The sequence below is a fragment of the Hyperolius riggenbachi genome, chromosome 4, assembly GCF_040937935.1.
Source record: "Hyperolius riggenbachi isolate aHypRig1 chromosome 4, aHypRig1.pri, whole genome shotgun sequence".
Classification (NCBI taxonomy): domain Eukaryota; kingdom Metazoa; phylum Chordata; class Amphibia; order Anura; family Hyperoliidae; genus Hyperolius; species Hyperolius riggenbachi.
In genome coordinates, this window is record NC_090649.1 from 202,608,706 (window position 1) to 202,626,988 (window position 18,283).

At 44.7% G+C, this 18,283-nt stretch overlaps 1 protein-coding gene across 1 annotated transcript in view; it reads left to right on the top strand.

Moving 5' to 3' along the window:
- Positions 1–18,283, top strand: part of MUC4 (mucin 4, cell surface associated) — a 111,335-nt gene that overhangs the window by 71,631 nt on the left and 21,421 nt on the right. The window contains exons 27-28 of the mRNA XM_068281244.1: positions 473–643; positions 2,955–3,028. Of these exons, the coding sequence (XP_068137345.1) occupies positions 473–643; positions 2,955–3,028 (245 nt within the window). The remainder of the gene's footprint in view (positions 1–472; positions 644–2,954; positions 3,029–18,283) is intronic.

The following is an 18,283-nucleotide window of genomic DNA, read 5'->3' on the forward strand; positions in this document are numbered from 1 at the left end:
CATTTCAGCCTAAGGACTTCCATGGGACAATATACTGCATTGCTCATTGGACGTCTTTATTGATGGATTGTAATTGTTGAACAGATTTAGTAGAGTGCAGAGGCATAACCATAGGGGAGCAGTACTTGTGACCACATACAAAGAATCATTAACCCTCTGCACTCAAACAACCTCCATATCAGGTGTTTTTGTGGCTACTCATGTTTTGGGTGTGAAAACCATGATGACCACACTTGTTTTATGACCCTTGTAAGATGGGCTCCAGGCTGTGTGGGTCACTAAGGAGAGACAAGAGAAGGGGTGTGAACATTGAACACTGAATTTTTGTTGGGGGCCCCCATGATTTTTAGTGGCACCCCTGGTGGAGTGACACTAAACTTGACTTCAACTACAATTTTAAATTACACCACATTGTTTCCATTTGTAATAAGTTGCTCCTTATGATGCACTAATTATTTCCGTTTCTCTACAGGAAATGGTAAAGTGTGTTCTTGCAGCGACTGTGACCTTAATTACTGTAGCAATGGTGGAACCTGTCAAAAGAGCCCGCCATCCTGCAATCCTCAATGTCTTTGCCCCCCAGCATACAAAGATGCCAAGTGTGTGATATCCGGAAACAATTTCCAGGCTGCATTGAGAGCAGGTAAGTTACAGCTAAGATTTCCTTCTGTGCACACTCCAAGCATTTGCAAAGCAGCAACACCAGCATCTGAAAACATAAGTGAACACATTTATAAATTGCTTCTTTACAACAGGGCCACTTTGCTGCACATTTCTCCAATTTCCCCATGCACTTTAGGAAGCTGTGATCCAAACAGGAGGCAGCATGTTTGTATTGAGTTTACACTAACAGCATGTAGTCAAAGTAGGAGGAGAAGCAAGAGGAGAGCGAGGCGAAGAGGTCATAATTGGGGAAATGCAGCTTGCTGTGTTGTGTGAGGAGTCTGACAGTGAGTGAGGAGGAATGGAGTGGCTAAGGGTGAGCAGGTTGTTTGTCACATACTCACAGCCAGCCAGTGTGCTATTGCAAAACTGGGAAGGGGGCGCATCCTCTCAAGTTTGCCCCAGGCAGCAAAAAGTCTAGAAACGGCCCTGGATAAAATAGTGCTTTTAAAACCACACTGCACTCCACAGGGATGTCCCATCACCGGGAAGGTAACTCACTCTCTCCCCTTTGTGAGTACACTCATCGATGGGCCACTTCATAATTTGCATGTAATATATAATGTTGGACCTATGTCAGTCATCAAGCCACCAGAGACAGACACTCCTTGTACTTCTTTCAGCAGATTTAATCGGTAAAACCAATAGAATGGAATGGGCGATACAAGATACAAGATAATGACATGCGACTGCACTGCAGAATCCAGTCAGTGCATCTCTGTCCAGTTTCTCTCATTTTCACAGCATGAGCATCAGTGTAATTCTGTTCATTAGAAGCACTGCTTATTTTTAAAATAAACCTTTCACTTTTTTACACAAAACAAAATACTGTATATACTTGTGTATTAGCCTAATTTTTCAGCACAAAACAATGTGCTGAAATTTTACCCCCTCGGCTTATATGCGAGTCATTGGAGCAGAATAGATGGTGGAGCAGATGTTGTTACTGGCAGAGGAGGAGAAGGATCATGCACTAGCAATTCTACTCCTGCCAGGTATGCTGAAATCTAAAATAGCGGGTACCTTTTAGCAGGAGGTTATTGTTCCCATGTAAAGCATTTTCACATTTAACGGAAGACACATATGTAGTTCATTACACCAAATCAACTTCACTTTCACAATGGGTGTATAAGAGGAAGGGTCCCCATGTGGTGCAATATGAATGGCAGCTTCATCAGAGCAGCATGAGAAGAATGTCTTACATTATACACCCAGCTATATGACACTACTCTGCTTCTCTATTGCGTCAGGACCAAGAACTTCAGCAGTTATATACAGTGGAGTATGCAAAAATATTGAAACACATTAAACACCATGATTAAACGTACTGAGATGTAGATTCCTTGTCAATGGTTTAGACATGATTGACTCAAGCTGAGAGAGGTTTCCTCCTCTGCCCATCTTTATCGATCCTTTTAACAATCAATACTCATTATTGTATCACCAGCTGAAGGGATATTTGAGTTTATGTCACTTTTCCACTACACAGCTGAATCGCAAAATCACAAATCGTCAGTGATTTTTAAATCGCCAGGGTTGTTACTTTGTCATAGAAATCATGAGAAGTATTTTCCACTACAGTGATTCGATTTGGAAATCGCAAATCACAATCGCTTTCTGGATCGATTTTTATGTGATAATGCAATGCAAATGAAAAATCGCAATCGCGTAACAGAATTAATGAAAAATTGCAATCGCTGGCGTTTGTGATTAGCGTTTGTTAAAATCGTTCCCATTCACTTTCATTAAAATCGCAGTAAAAATTGCAGCGATTTTCCACGATTTTTACTGAAATTTTAAAGAATGTGAATGGGAGCGATTTTAAAAACCGCTAATCAATCGCAAAATGCTCAGAAAAGCGCTTCTAGTGTGAATGGGCCCTAAAAGTATAAGTGTCAGAGGGTCAGCAAGACAGCTAGACAGCTAAAAGAAAATAAACATGTCAGCCTCCATATCTCTCTCATCTCGGGTTCTCTTTAATGGCGGTTTCAAATGTGTGACATGCCCATTGCTATTTATCTCTGATGATGCTCTGATCACCAGTCTGGCCATCCAATTATGCTATTATATGTTGTTATTATATTATGTGCTGATGTTTACCTATTTTTTCCTCTTTTGGGATCGGCAACTGATTCCCTTTTCATGCTGTGCCTAGTTATTATGAACACACTTTACCGCCATTGTTATGTGTTTTTATGCTGCTATATTTCAAATTCTTTAATAAAGACAAATTTGATGAGAGATGTAGATTCCAAGCAAGATTTGTGAGAAAATTGTTGTCTTGTTAACAGATACACCAAAAAGATCTATGTATTTCAACTTTACATCTTCGGGTACATTCAATTCAACAGACGCCCGCAGTAAGGTATGCAATTTCATAGAACTCATATATGTCATAGAATAAATATGAATCTAAACAACAAAATGTTAAGCTTCGAACAAACGCCTGACTTAAAGGACAACCGAGGTGACATGTAACATAATTAGATAGACGTGTATGTACAGTGCCAAGCATACAAATAACAAGGCTGTGTTCCTTTTTTCTTTCTCTGCTTAAAAGAGTTAAACATCAGGTATGCTAGTGACAGTTTCTGCCTGGGTCAGGACCTGGTTGGACTGGGTCAGACTATAGCATAATCCTCACTGATAAGTAATTGCAGCCATAAAATACTTTCCTGTCAGTAAATGGCTTCTGAAAGCAGAAAAGAGATAAAAAGGGTCAATAATTCATAGATTTGAGCTCCAGCATGCTTCAATGAAGGTGTCATTGAGCAGAGACAATGAAACAGTAAAAACTAGATTTAAATATAAAATAAAACTGTGGGATATCTAAGAAAGTCATTTTTAGAAGGAGGATAGATAAAATTGTTTTTCTCATCAGTTTATTTTCACCTCGGATGTCCTTTAAGTCGGCCAAGGCAGCCGATAATGACCAAGTCAGCCAATAGTCAGGTGTGTGTACAGAGGCCCCCAACTAGCCACTCCCCCGCCTGCCGCGTGAGGTTACGCATGTGCCACTCTGTTGTCCCTCAGCCCCCCCCCCACTAGCAACAGAACGCCTTGTCAACTTCCCAGCTGACACAAGTCTGTACAGGACGGCCCAGCTATGTTGCCCAAGGGGATAGGGTCCTGAACCCTGACTGGTGACATCATCAGTTGTTAGGTGAGTACATACCTTTAATGCACACCTGAAATGACATGTACCATGGCAGCATGACAGTACAAATCCTTGTAAATGAGTTCGTCAAACAGCTTTTTAAAATCAGCCCTGATGTCCTAAAAAGTAAATATAAACCAAAACAGTATTATTTGAGTGAGAAAAGGCTTCTGATAAGGTTTTAGTGGTAAGTTCAAAGGGTTACTTCTGTTAGTTTTGCAGCTCAACAAGCCAGATTTGTCATGACTACGGTATAGATTGCAGTCTTAAAAATTAAGCCTGAACTGAAAATAAAAATATATATGACTCTCTGTTTAATTTGCCAAGCAAAACACATACAATTGATTATCTCATAAGTTTATTTTCCCTTTTAGCAGAATAGTAAGAACATGTATTGAGTAAAATAATGATAAAGTAAAAGTTGTAGCAAAAATTACTCTATTCATTATAGCTGTCAGGCCTTTATTACTATCTATTTGAGTCACAAAAACTGAGAAAATGTTTTGCCAGTGGAGGAAAATATTGTATAGCTATTTACAGAAATAAGTATCCCTATTGGGAACACTGTAAAACACAAAAAGTGTATAGCCATTTCTGCTTCTATTCAAAGTAAAAAAAAAGAGTGATTATATTATAAACCTTGTCATCATATAATAAGATGATGACCAACTTGTAGCCTGGGGATTTACAGTCCCACGGTACTGTTGTGATCACCTAACGTGATTGCTGTGAAGCCCATGAAAATAATATTGTAATAATACTTACCTGTTACAGCACCCTGTAGTATGTAGCTGTATGTATGTAGCTGTATGTATGTATGTAGCTGTATGTATTACCATATTTAAGTGTAGTCCCTACATCTCTGTGATAATTGGGCAAAGTTTTACAACAGCACTTAACTGGCATCCTCTACACCACAGGTGTCAAACTTCAGTCCTCGATGGCCATATTCATGCCAGTGTTTAGGATGGACTGAGACATGGAGACATGTGTTCTTCTTCATGAACCACACCTTTTCTGATTCAGTCCCATCAATTAGTTCAAGCTGTGTGAAAAATGTGTGAGGAATCGGACCTCAGCCCTTGAGGACTGAAGTTTGAAATCCCTGCTTTACACGGAGCCTACAGGCCTAACATCATGGCCCCAACTGTCTACAAATGGCTGCATTTGGCCTTCTAAAATCCCAAATATGCTAAAGTCATAGTTAATGCTTAAAGTGTACAAGAGCTGAGTAAATAGGAAGAAGCAATACTTACCCGGGGCTTCCTCCAGGCCCATAAGCATGTGTTAGTCCCTCGCTGTCCTCCCGTGGTCTGCTGTTCAATCGCTATCAGCCCCAGCAACAGGTCCAGTCATGTCAGTCGTGGTCTTCTGCGCATGCGCAGGAGGTTCCATGCAAGCACAGAAGACCACGAGTGATGCGACTGATCCTGTTTCACCTTATGCTGTGCAAAGCATGATGGGATTTCTGATGTTGTTGTTCTCGTTCTGCTGTTTTGGTGCAATTTTTTTTTTTTTACATTTTGAATTTGACATTTGAAGTCGAGTGTGTGCAGCTGGGAGGGGTTATCAGGACACAGGACAGTTGGAACTGTGTCTCATGCTCCCTGTCACCTCCTTTCAACCAAAAAGATGGCTGTCCCCATGACAAAGATGGCAGCCCCCATGAATCACAAACATTTGCCTGTTCTTTTAAAACAGGGTGGGTAAAAGATTATATTACCTATCTATTCTAATTAACATAACTAATTTAACTTAATAACAGTATGTTTGTTTAGGCTGAAGTTCCCCTTTAAGTGTGATGATGAAACTTAGGGCCATCATAAAGTATAATGTCAGGGGTAGAGATGTCGCGAATCTCCGATTTTCGGTTCGCAAACCTCCGCGGAAAGTTCGGTTCGTGAAAAAGTTCGCGAACCGCAATAGACTTCAATGGTTATGCGAACTTCAAAATTTACAAAAATGTCTACTGGCTAAAAAAATTATAGAAAACATGTTTCATGGGTTCTAATACCTGGAGCACACTCCTCGCTTCTACCTATTTCCTCCTCCCTCCTCCCGGAGGGAGGAAGGTCTCATCTGCAAGGGAATTCCAGTATTTCAAAAGCCAGCTTACATACTGTGGCTGGGAATTGAACCCAGGTCTTAGTGTATGGTAGGTAACTAACATATCCATTATACCACCAACACTTCTAGCTGAAGCTAAGTGAAGCTAGGTGAAGCTAGGTGAAGCTAGTCTAGCATGTACAATTTATGCTCAATCCAAAAGAAAAATAACATTTATATCATGCTTTTCTCCTGGCAGACTCATAGAGTGTGCCCTAGTGGCTGCAGCTCTGGTGCTTTGAGTCCACCAGGAGAAAAGCGTGATATAAATGTTATTTGTCTTGTCTTGTCTAATTTTTCTCTTGACAACTGTTGAACACGAAAGGCAAAGCCATGCCTGCCTACAAATCCTTAAGCAGTGGCTGGATGGTGTAATGGTTAAGGGCTCTACCTCTGACACAGGAGACTAGGGTTTGAATCTCGGCTCTGTCTGCTCAGTAAGCCAGCACCTATTCAGTAGGAGACCTTAGGCAAGTCTTCCTAACACTGCTACTGCCTATAGAGCGTGCCCTAGTGGCTGCAGCTTTGAATCTGCCAGGAGAAAAGCATGATATAAATGTTATTTTTCTTTTGGATTGAGCATAAATTGTACATGCTAGGCTAGCTTCAGCTAACTTCAGCTAGAAGTGTTGGTGGTATAATGGATATGTTAGTTACCTACCATACACTGAGACCTGGGTTCAATCCCCAGCCATGGTATGTAAGCTGGCTTTTGAAATACTGGAATTCTCTGGCAGATGAGACCCTCCTCCCTCAGGTAGAAGGGTAGAAGGGTGGAGGGTGGAGGGAAGCAGCTATTCCTTAACTAATTAGTGTAGGCAGACACTACTCAAATGGTATAAGGACCTTGCTTGGAGGAGGGAAGGAGGGAGGGAGGGAGGGAGGGGGGAGCGGGTCTCCAGCAGTGAGAGCAGTGTGTTTGGCAATAATGTGCCTGCTGACTGTGATGTAAAGGGTCAAAGTTTTGCTAAATAGAGCTTTATGGGGCAAATCGAACTTCTGCAAAAGTTCGCCTGCTGCAGGCGAATGCGAACTACCAAAGTTCGCCTGGAATCGTTCGCCGGCGAACAGTTCGCTACATCTCTAGTCAGGGGCAACACTTTTGGCCATCTATATCTAAGGAATTAACCATCACTACCTTAGAAGAACCCTTCTGGAACTCAATTTCCTCTCCGCCCAAAGTAAGTTTTTTACAGAAGTCTAAGCAGCATCATGGTTAGTAAACTTCACAGGGAACAATGTGATCTGTAACCTCATGTAATTAAATTCCTATTTGAAAATACATAAAAAAAAAAAAAAGATATATACAGTGGAATGTGAAAGTTTGGGCAACGGTGTTAATTGTCATGATTTTCCTGTATAAATCGTTGGTTGTTACAATAAAAAATGTCAGTCAAATATATCATATAGGAGACACACACAGTGATATTTGAGAACTGAAATTAAGTTTATTGGATTTACAGAATATGTGCAATAATTGTTTAAACAAAATTAGGCAAGTGCATAAGTTTGGGCACCACAAAAAAGTGGAAATGAAATAAATATTTAGTAGATCCTCCTTTTGCAGAAATTACAGCCCAAATGCTTCCTGTAGGTTCCAATGAGAGTCTGAATTCTGGTTGAAGGTGTTTTGGACCACTCCTCTTTACAAAACATCTCTAGTTCATTCAGGTTTGATGGCTTCCGAGCATGGGCAGCTCTCTTTAACTCACCCCACAGATTTTAAATTATATTCAGGTCTGGGGACTGAGATAGCCATTCCAGAACGTTGTACTTTTTCCACTGCTTGAATGCCTTAGTGGATTTTGAGAAGTGTTTAGGGCTGTTGTCTTGTTATAAGATCCAGCCCTGGTGCAGCTTCAGCTTTGTTACTGATTCCTGGACATTGGTCTCCAGAATATGCTGATACTGAGTGGAATCCAGGCATCCCTCAACTTTGACAAGATTCTTAGTCCCTGCACTTGCCACACAGCCCCACAGCATGATGGAAGCCAGGGGCGTAACAATAGACCCTGCAAGGGATGCCTCCGCAGGGAGGCCCAGAAGCCACAGGGGGCCCGTGGGGAAAAAAGTTTGAGACAGCTAAGGGCATGGAGAGAAAAGACGTATTCTGCTCTCGCACCATTGTTATATTGACTGCATGTGTCCACCACACAGATAAGGACTCATACACACTTTGGAATTTGTACACTGTCCCTGCTCCCTAGGGTTCGAAAAAAACATCTGTCTCACTGCTGCAAAGTTCTGATGACTTCATGTACAACCTTACAAACAAACATTTTGAAAAAAAGTTGTAGACTTTCCCTTTTCAGCAATGGATTCCTAGATTCTTATCACACACACAGGCTAATGACCTTATGGCTCTAATTACTTTTACAACACAGTGGAGTGGAAATTGATATCTTACTGTTGCTGCTTCATTGAGAGCTTGTTGTCTCACATGGAGTCCAAGATCCTGTAATAACAGTATCAATCAGTGACATTCTGAATGTTTTGCCAAAGTTACAATGATACTATATCTTATGTTCAGCATGTCATTGTTGTTCCTCCATATAGCATGTGCTCTCATGTAGTAAAATAATACAGCTGTGTGTGTATGTATGTACTGGGAACAGAGCTGCAACGAGGTACTTGTTGGCTGCAAGGGGCTGGAGGAAGCCCCGGGTAAGTAGATCTAGGGGTAGCATAGATTGCCTGTCGTTTCCTTTAAGTCTAAGTGTTTAAGTGTTTATCTGCATGTGGAAAACACATTGGCCCTCAGTTTTCCTATGCAGAAAGCAAGGGGGGTGGGGGGCCCCATCCAAAGTTTCGTGGGGGGTCCCATCCAAAGTTTAGTGGGTGGCCCCATTCAAAGTTTTGCAGGGGGGCCCAGTGATGTCTAGTTACGCCCCTGATGGAACCACCACCATATTTTACTGTAGGTAGCAGGTGTTTTTCTTGGAACGCTATGTTCTTTTTCCTCCATGTATAACGCTCCTTGTTATGCCCAAATAACTCAATTTTAGTTTCATCAGTCCACAGCACCTTATTCCAAAATGAAGCTGGCTTGTCAAAATATGCTTTAGCATACCTAAAGCGGCTCTGTTTGTGCTGTGGGTGGAAAAAAGGCTTCCTCTGCATCATTCTCGCATACTGCATCTCCTTGTGTAAACTCAGCCATATGGTTAAATGATGCACAGTGACTCCATGTCACTCCATAGGTCTTTGGTGCTGGTCTGTGAGTTGACTCTGACTGTTCTCAGCATTCAATGCTTCTGTTTATCTGAAATTTTTCTTGGTCTGCCACTTCGAGCCTTAACTTGAACTGAACCTGTGGTCTTCCATTTCCTCAATATGTTCCTAACTGGGGAAACAGACAGCTGAAATCTCTGAGACAGCTTTCTGTATCCTTACACCTAAACCATGATGGTGAACAATCTTTGTCTTCAGGTCATTTGAGGGTTGTTTTGAGACCCCCATGTTCTACTCTTCAGAGAAAATTAAAGAAGAGGAGGAAAACATACAATTGACCCCCTTAAATACTCTTTCGCATAATTGGATTCACTTGTGCATGTAGGTCAGGGGTCACTGAGCCTACCAAGCCAATTTGAGTTCCAATAATTAGTTCTAAAGGTTTTGGAATCAATAAAATAAAAACAGTGCCAAATTTATGCACCTGCCTAATTTTAGTTAAACAATTATTGCACACGTTCTGTAAATCCAATAAACTTAATTTCACTTCTCAAATATCACTGTGTGTGTCTCATATATGATGTATTTGACTGACATTACAGGGAGTGCAGAATTATTAGGCATAGTTGTATTTTTGAGGAATAATTTTATTATTGAACAACAACCATGTTCTCAATGAACCCAAAAAACTCATTAATATCAAAGCTGAATATTTTTGAAAGTAGTTTTTAGTTTGTTTTTAGTTTTAGCTATTTTAGGGGGATATTTTGTGTGCAGATGACTATTACTGTGCATAATTATTAGGCAACTTAACAAAAAACAAATATATACCCATTTCAATTATTTATTTTTACCAGTGAAACCAATATAACATCTCAACATTCACAAATATACATTTCTGACATTCAAAAACAAAACAAAAACAAATCAGTGACCAATATAGCCACCTTTCTTTGCAAGGACACTCAAAAGCCTGCCATTCATGGTTTCTGTCAGTGTTTTGATCTGTTCACCATCAACATTGAGTGCAGCAGCAACCACAGCCTCCCAGACACTGTTCAGAGAGGTGTACTGTTTTCCCTCCTTGTAAATCTCACATTTTATGATGGACCACAGGTTCTCAATGGGGTTCAGATCTGGTGAACAAGGAGGCCATGTCATTAGTTTTTCTTCTTTTATACCCTTTCTTGCCAGCCACGCTGTGGAGTACTTTAACGGGTGTGATGAGCATTGTCCTGCATGAAAATCATGCTTTTCTTGCAGGATGCAGACTTCTTCCTGTACCACTGCTTGAAGAAATCGTCTTCTAGAAACTGGCAGTAGGACTGGGAGTTGAGCTTGACTCCATCCTCAACTCGAAAAGGCCCCACAAGCTCATCTTTGATGATACCAGCCCAAACCAGTACTCCACCTCCACCTTGCTGGCATCTGAGTCGGACTGGAGCTCTCTGCCCTTTAGCAATCCAGCCACGGGCCCATCCATCTGGCCCATCAAGACTCACTCTCATTTCATCAGTCCATAAAACCTTACAAAAACCAGTCTTGAGATATTTCTTGGCCCAGTCTTGATGTTTCAGCTTGTGTGTCTTGTTCAGTGGTGGTCGTCTTTCAGCCTTTCTTACCTTGGCCATGTCTCTGAGTATTGCACACCTTGTGCTTTTGGGCACTCCAGTGATGTTGCAGCTCTGAAATATGGCCAAACTGGTGGCAAGTGACATCTTGGCAGCTGCACGCTTGACTTTTCTCAGTTCATGGGCAGTTATTCTGTTCCTTGGTTTTTCCACACGCTTCTTGCAACCCTGTTGAGTATTTTGAATGAAACGCTTCAGAAGCTTTGCAATTTTAAGAGTGCTGCATCCCTCTACAAGATATCTCACTATTTTTGACTTTTCTAAGCCTGTCAAGTCCTTCTTTTGATCCATTTTGCCAAAGGACAGCAAGTTGCCTAATAATTATGCATACCTGATATAGGGTGTTGATGTCATTAGACCACACCCCTTCTCATTACAGAGATGCACATCCCCTAATATGCTTAATTGGTAGTAGGCTTTCGAGCCTATACAGCTTGGAGTAAGACAACATGCATAAAGAGGATGATGTGGTCAAAATACTCATTTGCCTTATAATTCTGCACTCCCTGTATTTATCGTAACAACCAATGATTTATACAGGAAAATCATGACAATTAACAAGGCTGCCCAAACATTCGCATCTTTCGCATCCCATTCTGTATATATATATATATAGATATACTAGCTGATTAACCGGTGTTGCCCGGGTATGTATTTGGCTGGTGTTGGCTCCACCCACTTTTTATAACCCTAACACACAATTACTCAATGACCAAGTTTGTGAGGTTTGCGGTCTTTGGCATCAATAATTTGTGTTGAAATGAAACAAATCTCATTGACTGTTTGTGGCTCCACTCCCTTTTCTGAATTTGAACCCCAGTGACCCAATGACCAACTGTACCAGGTTTGAGGCTTGTGCCATTAACAGTGCAAGAATGGAAGCAATTAAATATTCCCCTTGAAAATCAATAGGTGAATTTTGATTGGCTTCTGTAGGCTCCACCCACTTTTCTTTATATTAATCTCAGTCACCCAGTGACCAACTGTGCGAAGTTTAAGAACCCTACCATCAACAGTATAAGAATGGCTGCAGTTTACATTTTCCCAGTGAAATTTGTATTTGTCTCCGCCCACTTTTTGGTTATGGGGATAAAAAGTATCCTATATGTTATTCCAGATAATGTTGTGAGGAAGCGTGGAAGAGCCGCCGCCATGAGCCAGCGGTCGGCGGCTCTTCCCGCGTGCAGTGCCCGCTCACACGGGGAGGCAGCCGCCTCCTCCCAGCGTGAGGCGGCTGTCCCCGTGGAGAGGCGGACGGAACGCGAAGAAGCCGCCGCGTTAGACGCGGCGGCTGGTGCACATCTCTCCGCTGCACCACAGAGCAGGGCTGGGACTCGTAGTCCCTCAGTGTTTAGAGTGACGCGCGCGCGCGCACTCAAGGAAGATTTATGATAGTCTGAGGGGAGTCAGCTGACCAGGCTGGTCAGCTGACCCTGATTCCGCTCCCCATTGGTCCAGCAATCAGGGAGGTGCTGGGGGTCACGATTGAGTATATATACTGCCGGCAGTTCACTTCTCTGGTGTCTGGCGTTGCGTTCACATACGTGGGAGCACCCAGATCCGTTAGTCAGATCCGTTAGTGTGCCGGGACCAGCTGGAGCTGTAATCCTACACTAAAGCTAGATTTGTTGATAGCTTAAAGTACTAGTTTGATTGTGATTATTTGTTATGACTTCTTGCCTGCCTTGACTACTCTTCTGAACTTTGATCTTGTACCTCGTTATTTCTGATACACCGTTGCCGAACCCCGGCTCGCTCCTAGACTCTGTTTCTGCCTCCTGATTCTGTACCCCGATATATCTGATACCCCGTTGCCGAACCCTGCCTGTACTTTGACTCCGTCTCTGCCTCTCGATCTTGTACTTTATCTGTCTGTGTGTGTACGACCTGGCTTGTCCGACCTCGAGAACCGACCTCATCATTGGAGGAGGTTCTTCGTTCTGTTGGTAACCCTTCCGCCTGAGGGTGACTTTCAGAAGATACTTCCTGCTTGCAGTCTGACTCCTCCCGTCTTGGAGAGCTCAGGGTTGCGGAAGTAATCTGTACAGTACGTCTTACTGTACTGAGGCCTAGTCCTCTAAGTGTTACTGTTACACCTAAACACTACACTCTACTCCGGTGAACAGAGGTTAGCTGGTATATTGGATTATCGGTGATACTGCAGATCACATATAATCTGGTATACGTCTGTATTCCCCGTGACGCTGCAGGTCACCGGTAATCAGATCTCTCTGTGCTTCACCGAGCGTTACAGAACGCCAGACCAAAAATACTGATGGAACGCACTGATCCTCTGACTGCGCTTGCCACTTCGGTGGATAGCATTCATCAAGCATTAGGCCAGCACAAAGCCTTAATTGATGCTTTATCAGGCTCTGTGAGAACCCTCCAGACATCAGTTGATTCAGTGCGATCCCCTCCTAGTGACGACATCCGCATGCCTGTCCCTGATAAATTTTCCGGCCACAAGTCTGACTTCCGGAATTTCAGGAGTAGAGTGTTGTCATATTTTGAATTAAGGCCCCGATCCTCGGGGACTGAGACCCAACGGGTCATTTTCATTAAAACTTTGTTGACTGGAGACTCCCAGTCGTGGGCTTACAACCTGCCCACTACCGATATTGCTTTGACCTCAGTGGAGGAATTTTTTAAGGCCATGGCCATAATCTACGACGACCCTGACCTTGCCGCATCCTCAGAGCGGAAGCTCAAACTCTTACGGCAAGGCAGAGGGTCAGTCGAGGATTATGCGGCAGAGTTCCGTAGGTGGTCAGTCACCTCAAGATTTGATAATTTTGCCCTCATGGACTACTTCCTGTCTGGGTTGTCGGAAGAGGTTTCCGATCTAATGTTGACGGTACCCGAGCCCAAGACAGTTGATGAGGCCATATCATCGGCCATTCGAGTGGACCGCAGGTTGCGCCATCAGAGGCAGGCTAGAGGCAGTCACCGTGTCAGGGTGACATCGTACGCGGCACCGTCCGCTACACCTCTAGTAACACCTTCTCCGCCTGTCTCACCCTCCCCGGCTTTACCGCCGCCCGAACCAATGCAGATTGGTCGGTCGAGACTGACCCAGGTGGAGCGAAGGCGGAGAATGACAGAACAGCTGTGCCTGTACTGTGCAGCAGCAGGGCATAGGGTACGAAACTGCCCTAACAGGTCGGGAAACGAGTTTGCCTAGGAGTAGTGGGGGGTGACACCCTAGGTACACAAATTGCACCCCTTAAGGAAAAGAAATTTTTGCTCCCTTGTACGGTTACATGGGAAAATAAGTCTATGGCCACTGAGGCATTTATTGACTCAGGCTCAGCGGCCAATTTTATGAATTTTGAGTTCGCACAAGAGTTGGGTATTCCCCTCACTCCTGTGAGTCCCCCCATTCAGGTCACGGCAGTAGACGATTCCCCGCTACAACGGAATCATGCACTGTCTCAGACTCCGGAGGTGAAGGTCACCATCGGGGTACTACATGGGGAACAATTATCATTTTTTGTATTGCACATGTCAACCTCCACTATCATCCTAGGCATGCCATGGTTGCAACTCCACTCACCTCAAATAGACTGGGCCACAGGTCAGCTAACCACTTGGTCACCTCGTTGTTTTCAACAGTGTTTGGGAAAATTGACCCTGGGACAAACCAAAGTTCAGGTAGAAGGGGTACCCGACCAGTACTCCGAGTATTCCGACGTGTTCTGTCCCAAAGCAGCAGACAAGTTGCCCCCACATCGCCCTTTCGATTGTCCCATTGACCTCCGTTCGGGATGTGTACCTCCCCGGGGTCATTTGTACAATCTGTCGGGACCCGAAAAGGTAGCCATGCAGGATTATATCCGTGAAAACTTGGCCAAAGGTTTCATTCGGCCGTCCCGGTCACCTGCTGGAGCTGGTTTCTTTTTTGTTAAGAAAAAAGACGGAGGCCTGCGACCCTGCATCGATTATCGCGGCCTTAACAAGATTACAGTCAAAAATCGCTATCCCTTGCCACTGATAGACGATTTATTCACACAAATTACAGACGCTAAAATCTTTTCTAAATTAGATTTGCGGGGCGCGTATAACCTGATACGCATAAGAAAGGGCGATGAGTGGAAGACGGCCTTTAATACACCAGACGGGCATTATGAGTACCTGGTGATGCCCTTCGGGCTGTGTAATGCCCCGGCCGTCTTTCAGGAACTCATTAACGAGGTATTCAGAGAGGTGTTGGGGAAGTTTGTTTTGGTCTATCTTGATGATATTCTCATCTTCTCCAACAACCTCTCTGAACATAGAGACCATGTGAGGTTTGTTTTGAATCTGTTAAGGCAGAACTCTTTATATGCAAAACTTGAAAAATGCATCTTTGAAGTAACATCTGTCGCCTTCTTGGGGTATATAATTTCCACCACAGGCCTGTCGATGGATCCTGCCAAGGTCTCGGCTGTGCTGGAGTGGCCACAGCCGGTGGGGTTGAAATCTCTTCAGCGCTTTCTTGGCTTTGCCAATTATTATAGACGATTTATAAAGGGGTACTCCACGGTCATTTCTCCCCTTACGAGTCTCACCAAGAAAGGGGCAGATACAACTCACTGGTCTCCTGAGGCTTTACATGCTTTTTCCACTCTGAAGGGCCTATTCTGTTCAGCACCCATCCTCAGACATGTGGATACATCCTTCCCGTTCATTGTGGAGGTGGATGCTTCGGAGGTAGGGGTGGGGGCTGTGCTGTCTCAGCGGTCAGGCTTGCAGGGTAGAATGCACCCATGCGCTTACTTCTCTCGCAGGTTTTCCCCTGCAGAGAGGAATTATGATATTGGTAATAGGGAGCTCCTAGCCATCAAATTAGCTTTCGAGGAATGGCGACACTGGTTAGAAGGAGCTGAGCATACCATCACGGTTTACACCGATCATAAGAACTTAGAATACATCGAGGGGGCTAAGAGATTGAGCCCTCGTCAGGCTCGATGGTCGCTATTCTTCTCCAGGTTCACGTTTATCATTACATACACCCCGGGAAGCAAGAATGTTAAGGCAGATGCCTTGTCCAGATGCTTTGAGTCAGAGACAGCACAGCCCTCCGTTCCAGAGACCATTATTCCTCAGAGGTTGATACTGGCAGCCACTGGAACCTGGGAGGATTGGGCGGAGACGCTGATTCCCTTTCAACAGGACATCCCGGAAGGGAAGCCCGCAGGGGTTCTGTTCGTTCCTCTGCCGTTTCGCCTTCAGGTTCTAGAGATGTTCCATACACATAAGAATGCGGGACATCCTGGGGCATCCAGAACACAGGATTTAGTAGCCAGATGCGCCTGGTGGCCTTCCTTGGCAGCAGATTGCAAGGAATATGTGAAGGAGTGTGTGACATGTGCCAGGAGTAAACCCTCCCGACTGGCACCTGTCGGTACCTTGCAGTCATTGCCCACCCCGACTGAACCGTGGACCCACCTGTCCATGGATTTTGTGGGCGAGCTTCCCAGATCTGAGGGGATGACGGTCATTTGGGTCGTGGTCGACCGATTTAGCAAGATGGCCCATTTTGTACCTTTGAAAGGACTCCCCTCCGCTCGAGAACTGGCCGAGTTGTTTATCACGCATGTTTTTCGTTTGCACGGTATTCCCGAAGACATAGTCTCAGACAGGGGAGTCCAATTCGTCTCACGTTTTTGGAAAGCTTTTTGCCAGCTCATGGACATAAAATTGTCTTTCTCGTCTGGCTATCACCCACAGACCAACGGCCAGACTGAGAGAATAAATCAATCGTTAGAACAGTTCTTAAGGTGTTATGTAGCTGAAGCACAGGACGATTGGGTCAGATTTCTGCCGTTTGCAGAATTTGCCCAAAATAATTTAAAAAACTCGTCCTCCGGTTTTTCTCCTTTTCAAGTAGTGACGGGAAGATCACCCAAATTTTCCCCATTGCCTATAGCTTCCACTCCATTCCCAGCCCTGGAGGTCTGGCAAAGGTCATTCAAGGACCTGTGGGGGACAGTAAGAAATAACCTGGAGAAGGCTTTTTTGAGTCAGAAGGGTCAAGCCGACAAGAGACGGTCGGTGGAGTGGAGATTCCGACCAGGAGACCCGGTCTGGGTGTCCACACGTCACTTGGCCCTAAAACAACCTTCTAGTAAGCTTGGTCCCAGGTTTGTGGGTCCATTCCCAATAACCAAAAAGATCAACAATGTCACTTATACTGTCGAACTTCCCACTAGCATGCGGGGGGTAAGGTCTTTCCATGTTTCCCTTCTTAAACCAGCGGTCCAGGTGGGTCCCACTCCTCCCCCTCCTGTGTTGGTAGATGCCCAACCTGAATACGAGGTGGAGAAGATAATTGATTCACGTACTGTACAGAACTCGGTACAGTATCTCGTACACTGGAAAGGGTATGGCATTGAGGAGAGGCAATGGGTACCTGGGAACCGCATGCATGCGGACGAGTTAAGGAGGGAGTTTCATGCCTTACATCCCGAGAAACCTGGTGGGAGCTGTCCGGAGTCCACTCCTTGGGGGGGGGGTACTGTGAGGAAGCGTGGAAGAGCCGCCGCCATGAGCCAGCGGTCGGCGGCTCTTCCCGCGTGCAGTGCCCGCTCACACGGGGAGGCAGCCGCCTCCTCCCAGCGTGAGGCGGCTGTCCCCGTGGAGAGGCGGACGGAACGCGAAGAAGCCGCCGCGTTAGACGCGGCGGCTGGTGCACATCTCTCCGCTGCACCACAGAGCAGGGCTGGGACTCGTAGTCCCTCAGTGTTTAGAGTGACGCGCGCGCGCGCACTCAAGGAAGATTTATGATAGTCTGAGGGGAGTCAGCTGACCAGGCTGGTCAGCTGACCCTGATTCCGCTCCCCATTGGTCCAGCAATCAGGGAGGTGCTGGGGGTCACGATTGAGTATATATACTGCCGGCAGTTCACTTCTCTGGTGTCTGGCGTTGCGTTCACATACGTGGGAGCACCCAGATCCGTTAGTCAGATCCGTTAGTGTGCCGGGACCAGCTGGAGCTGTAATCCTACACTAAAGCTAGATTTGTTGATAGCTTAAAGTACTAGTTTGATTGTGATTATTTGTTATGACTTCTTGCCTGCCTTGACTACTCTTCTGAACTTTGATCTTGTACCTCGTTATTTCTGATACACCGTTGCCGAACCCCGGCTCGCTCCTAGACTCTGTTTCTGCCTCCTGATTCTGTACCCCGATATATCTGATACCCCGTTGCCGAACCCTGCCTGTACTTTGACTCCGTCTCTGCCTCTCGATCTTGTACTTTATCTGTCTGTGTGTGTACGACCTGGCTTGTCCGACCTCGAGAACCGACCTCATCATTGGAGGAGGTTCTTCGTTCTGTTGGTAACCCTTCCGCCTGAGGGTGACTTTCAGAAGATACTTCCTGCTTGCAGTCTGACTCCTCCCGTCTTGGAGAGCTCAGGGTTGCGGAAGTAATCTGTACAGTACGTCTTACTGTACTGAGGCCTAGTCCTCTAAGTGTTACTGTTACACCTAAACACTACACTCTACTCCGGTGAACAGAGGTTAGCTGGTATATTGGATTATCGGTGATACTGCAGATCACATATAATCTG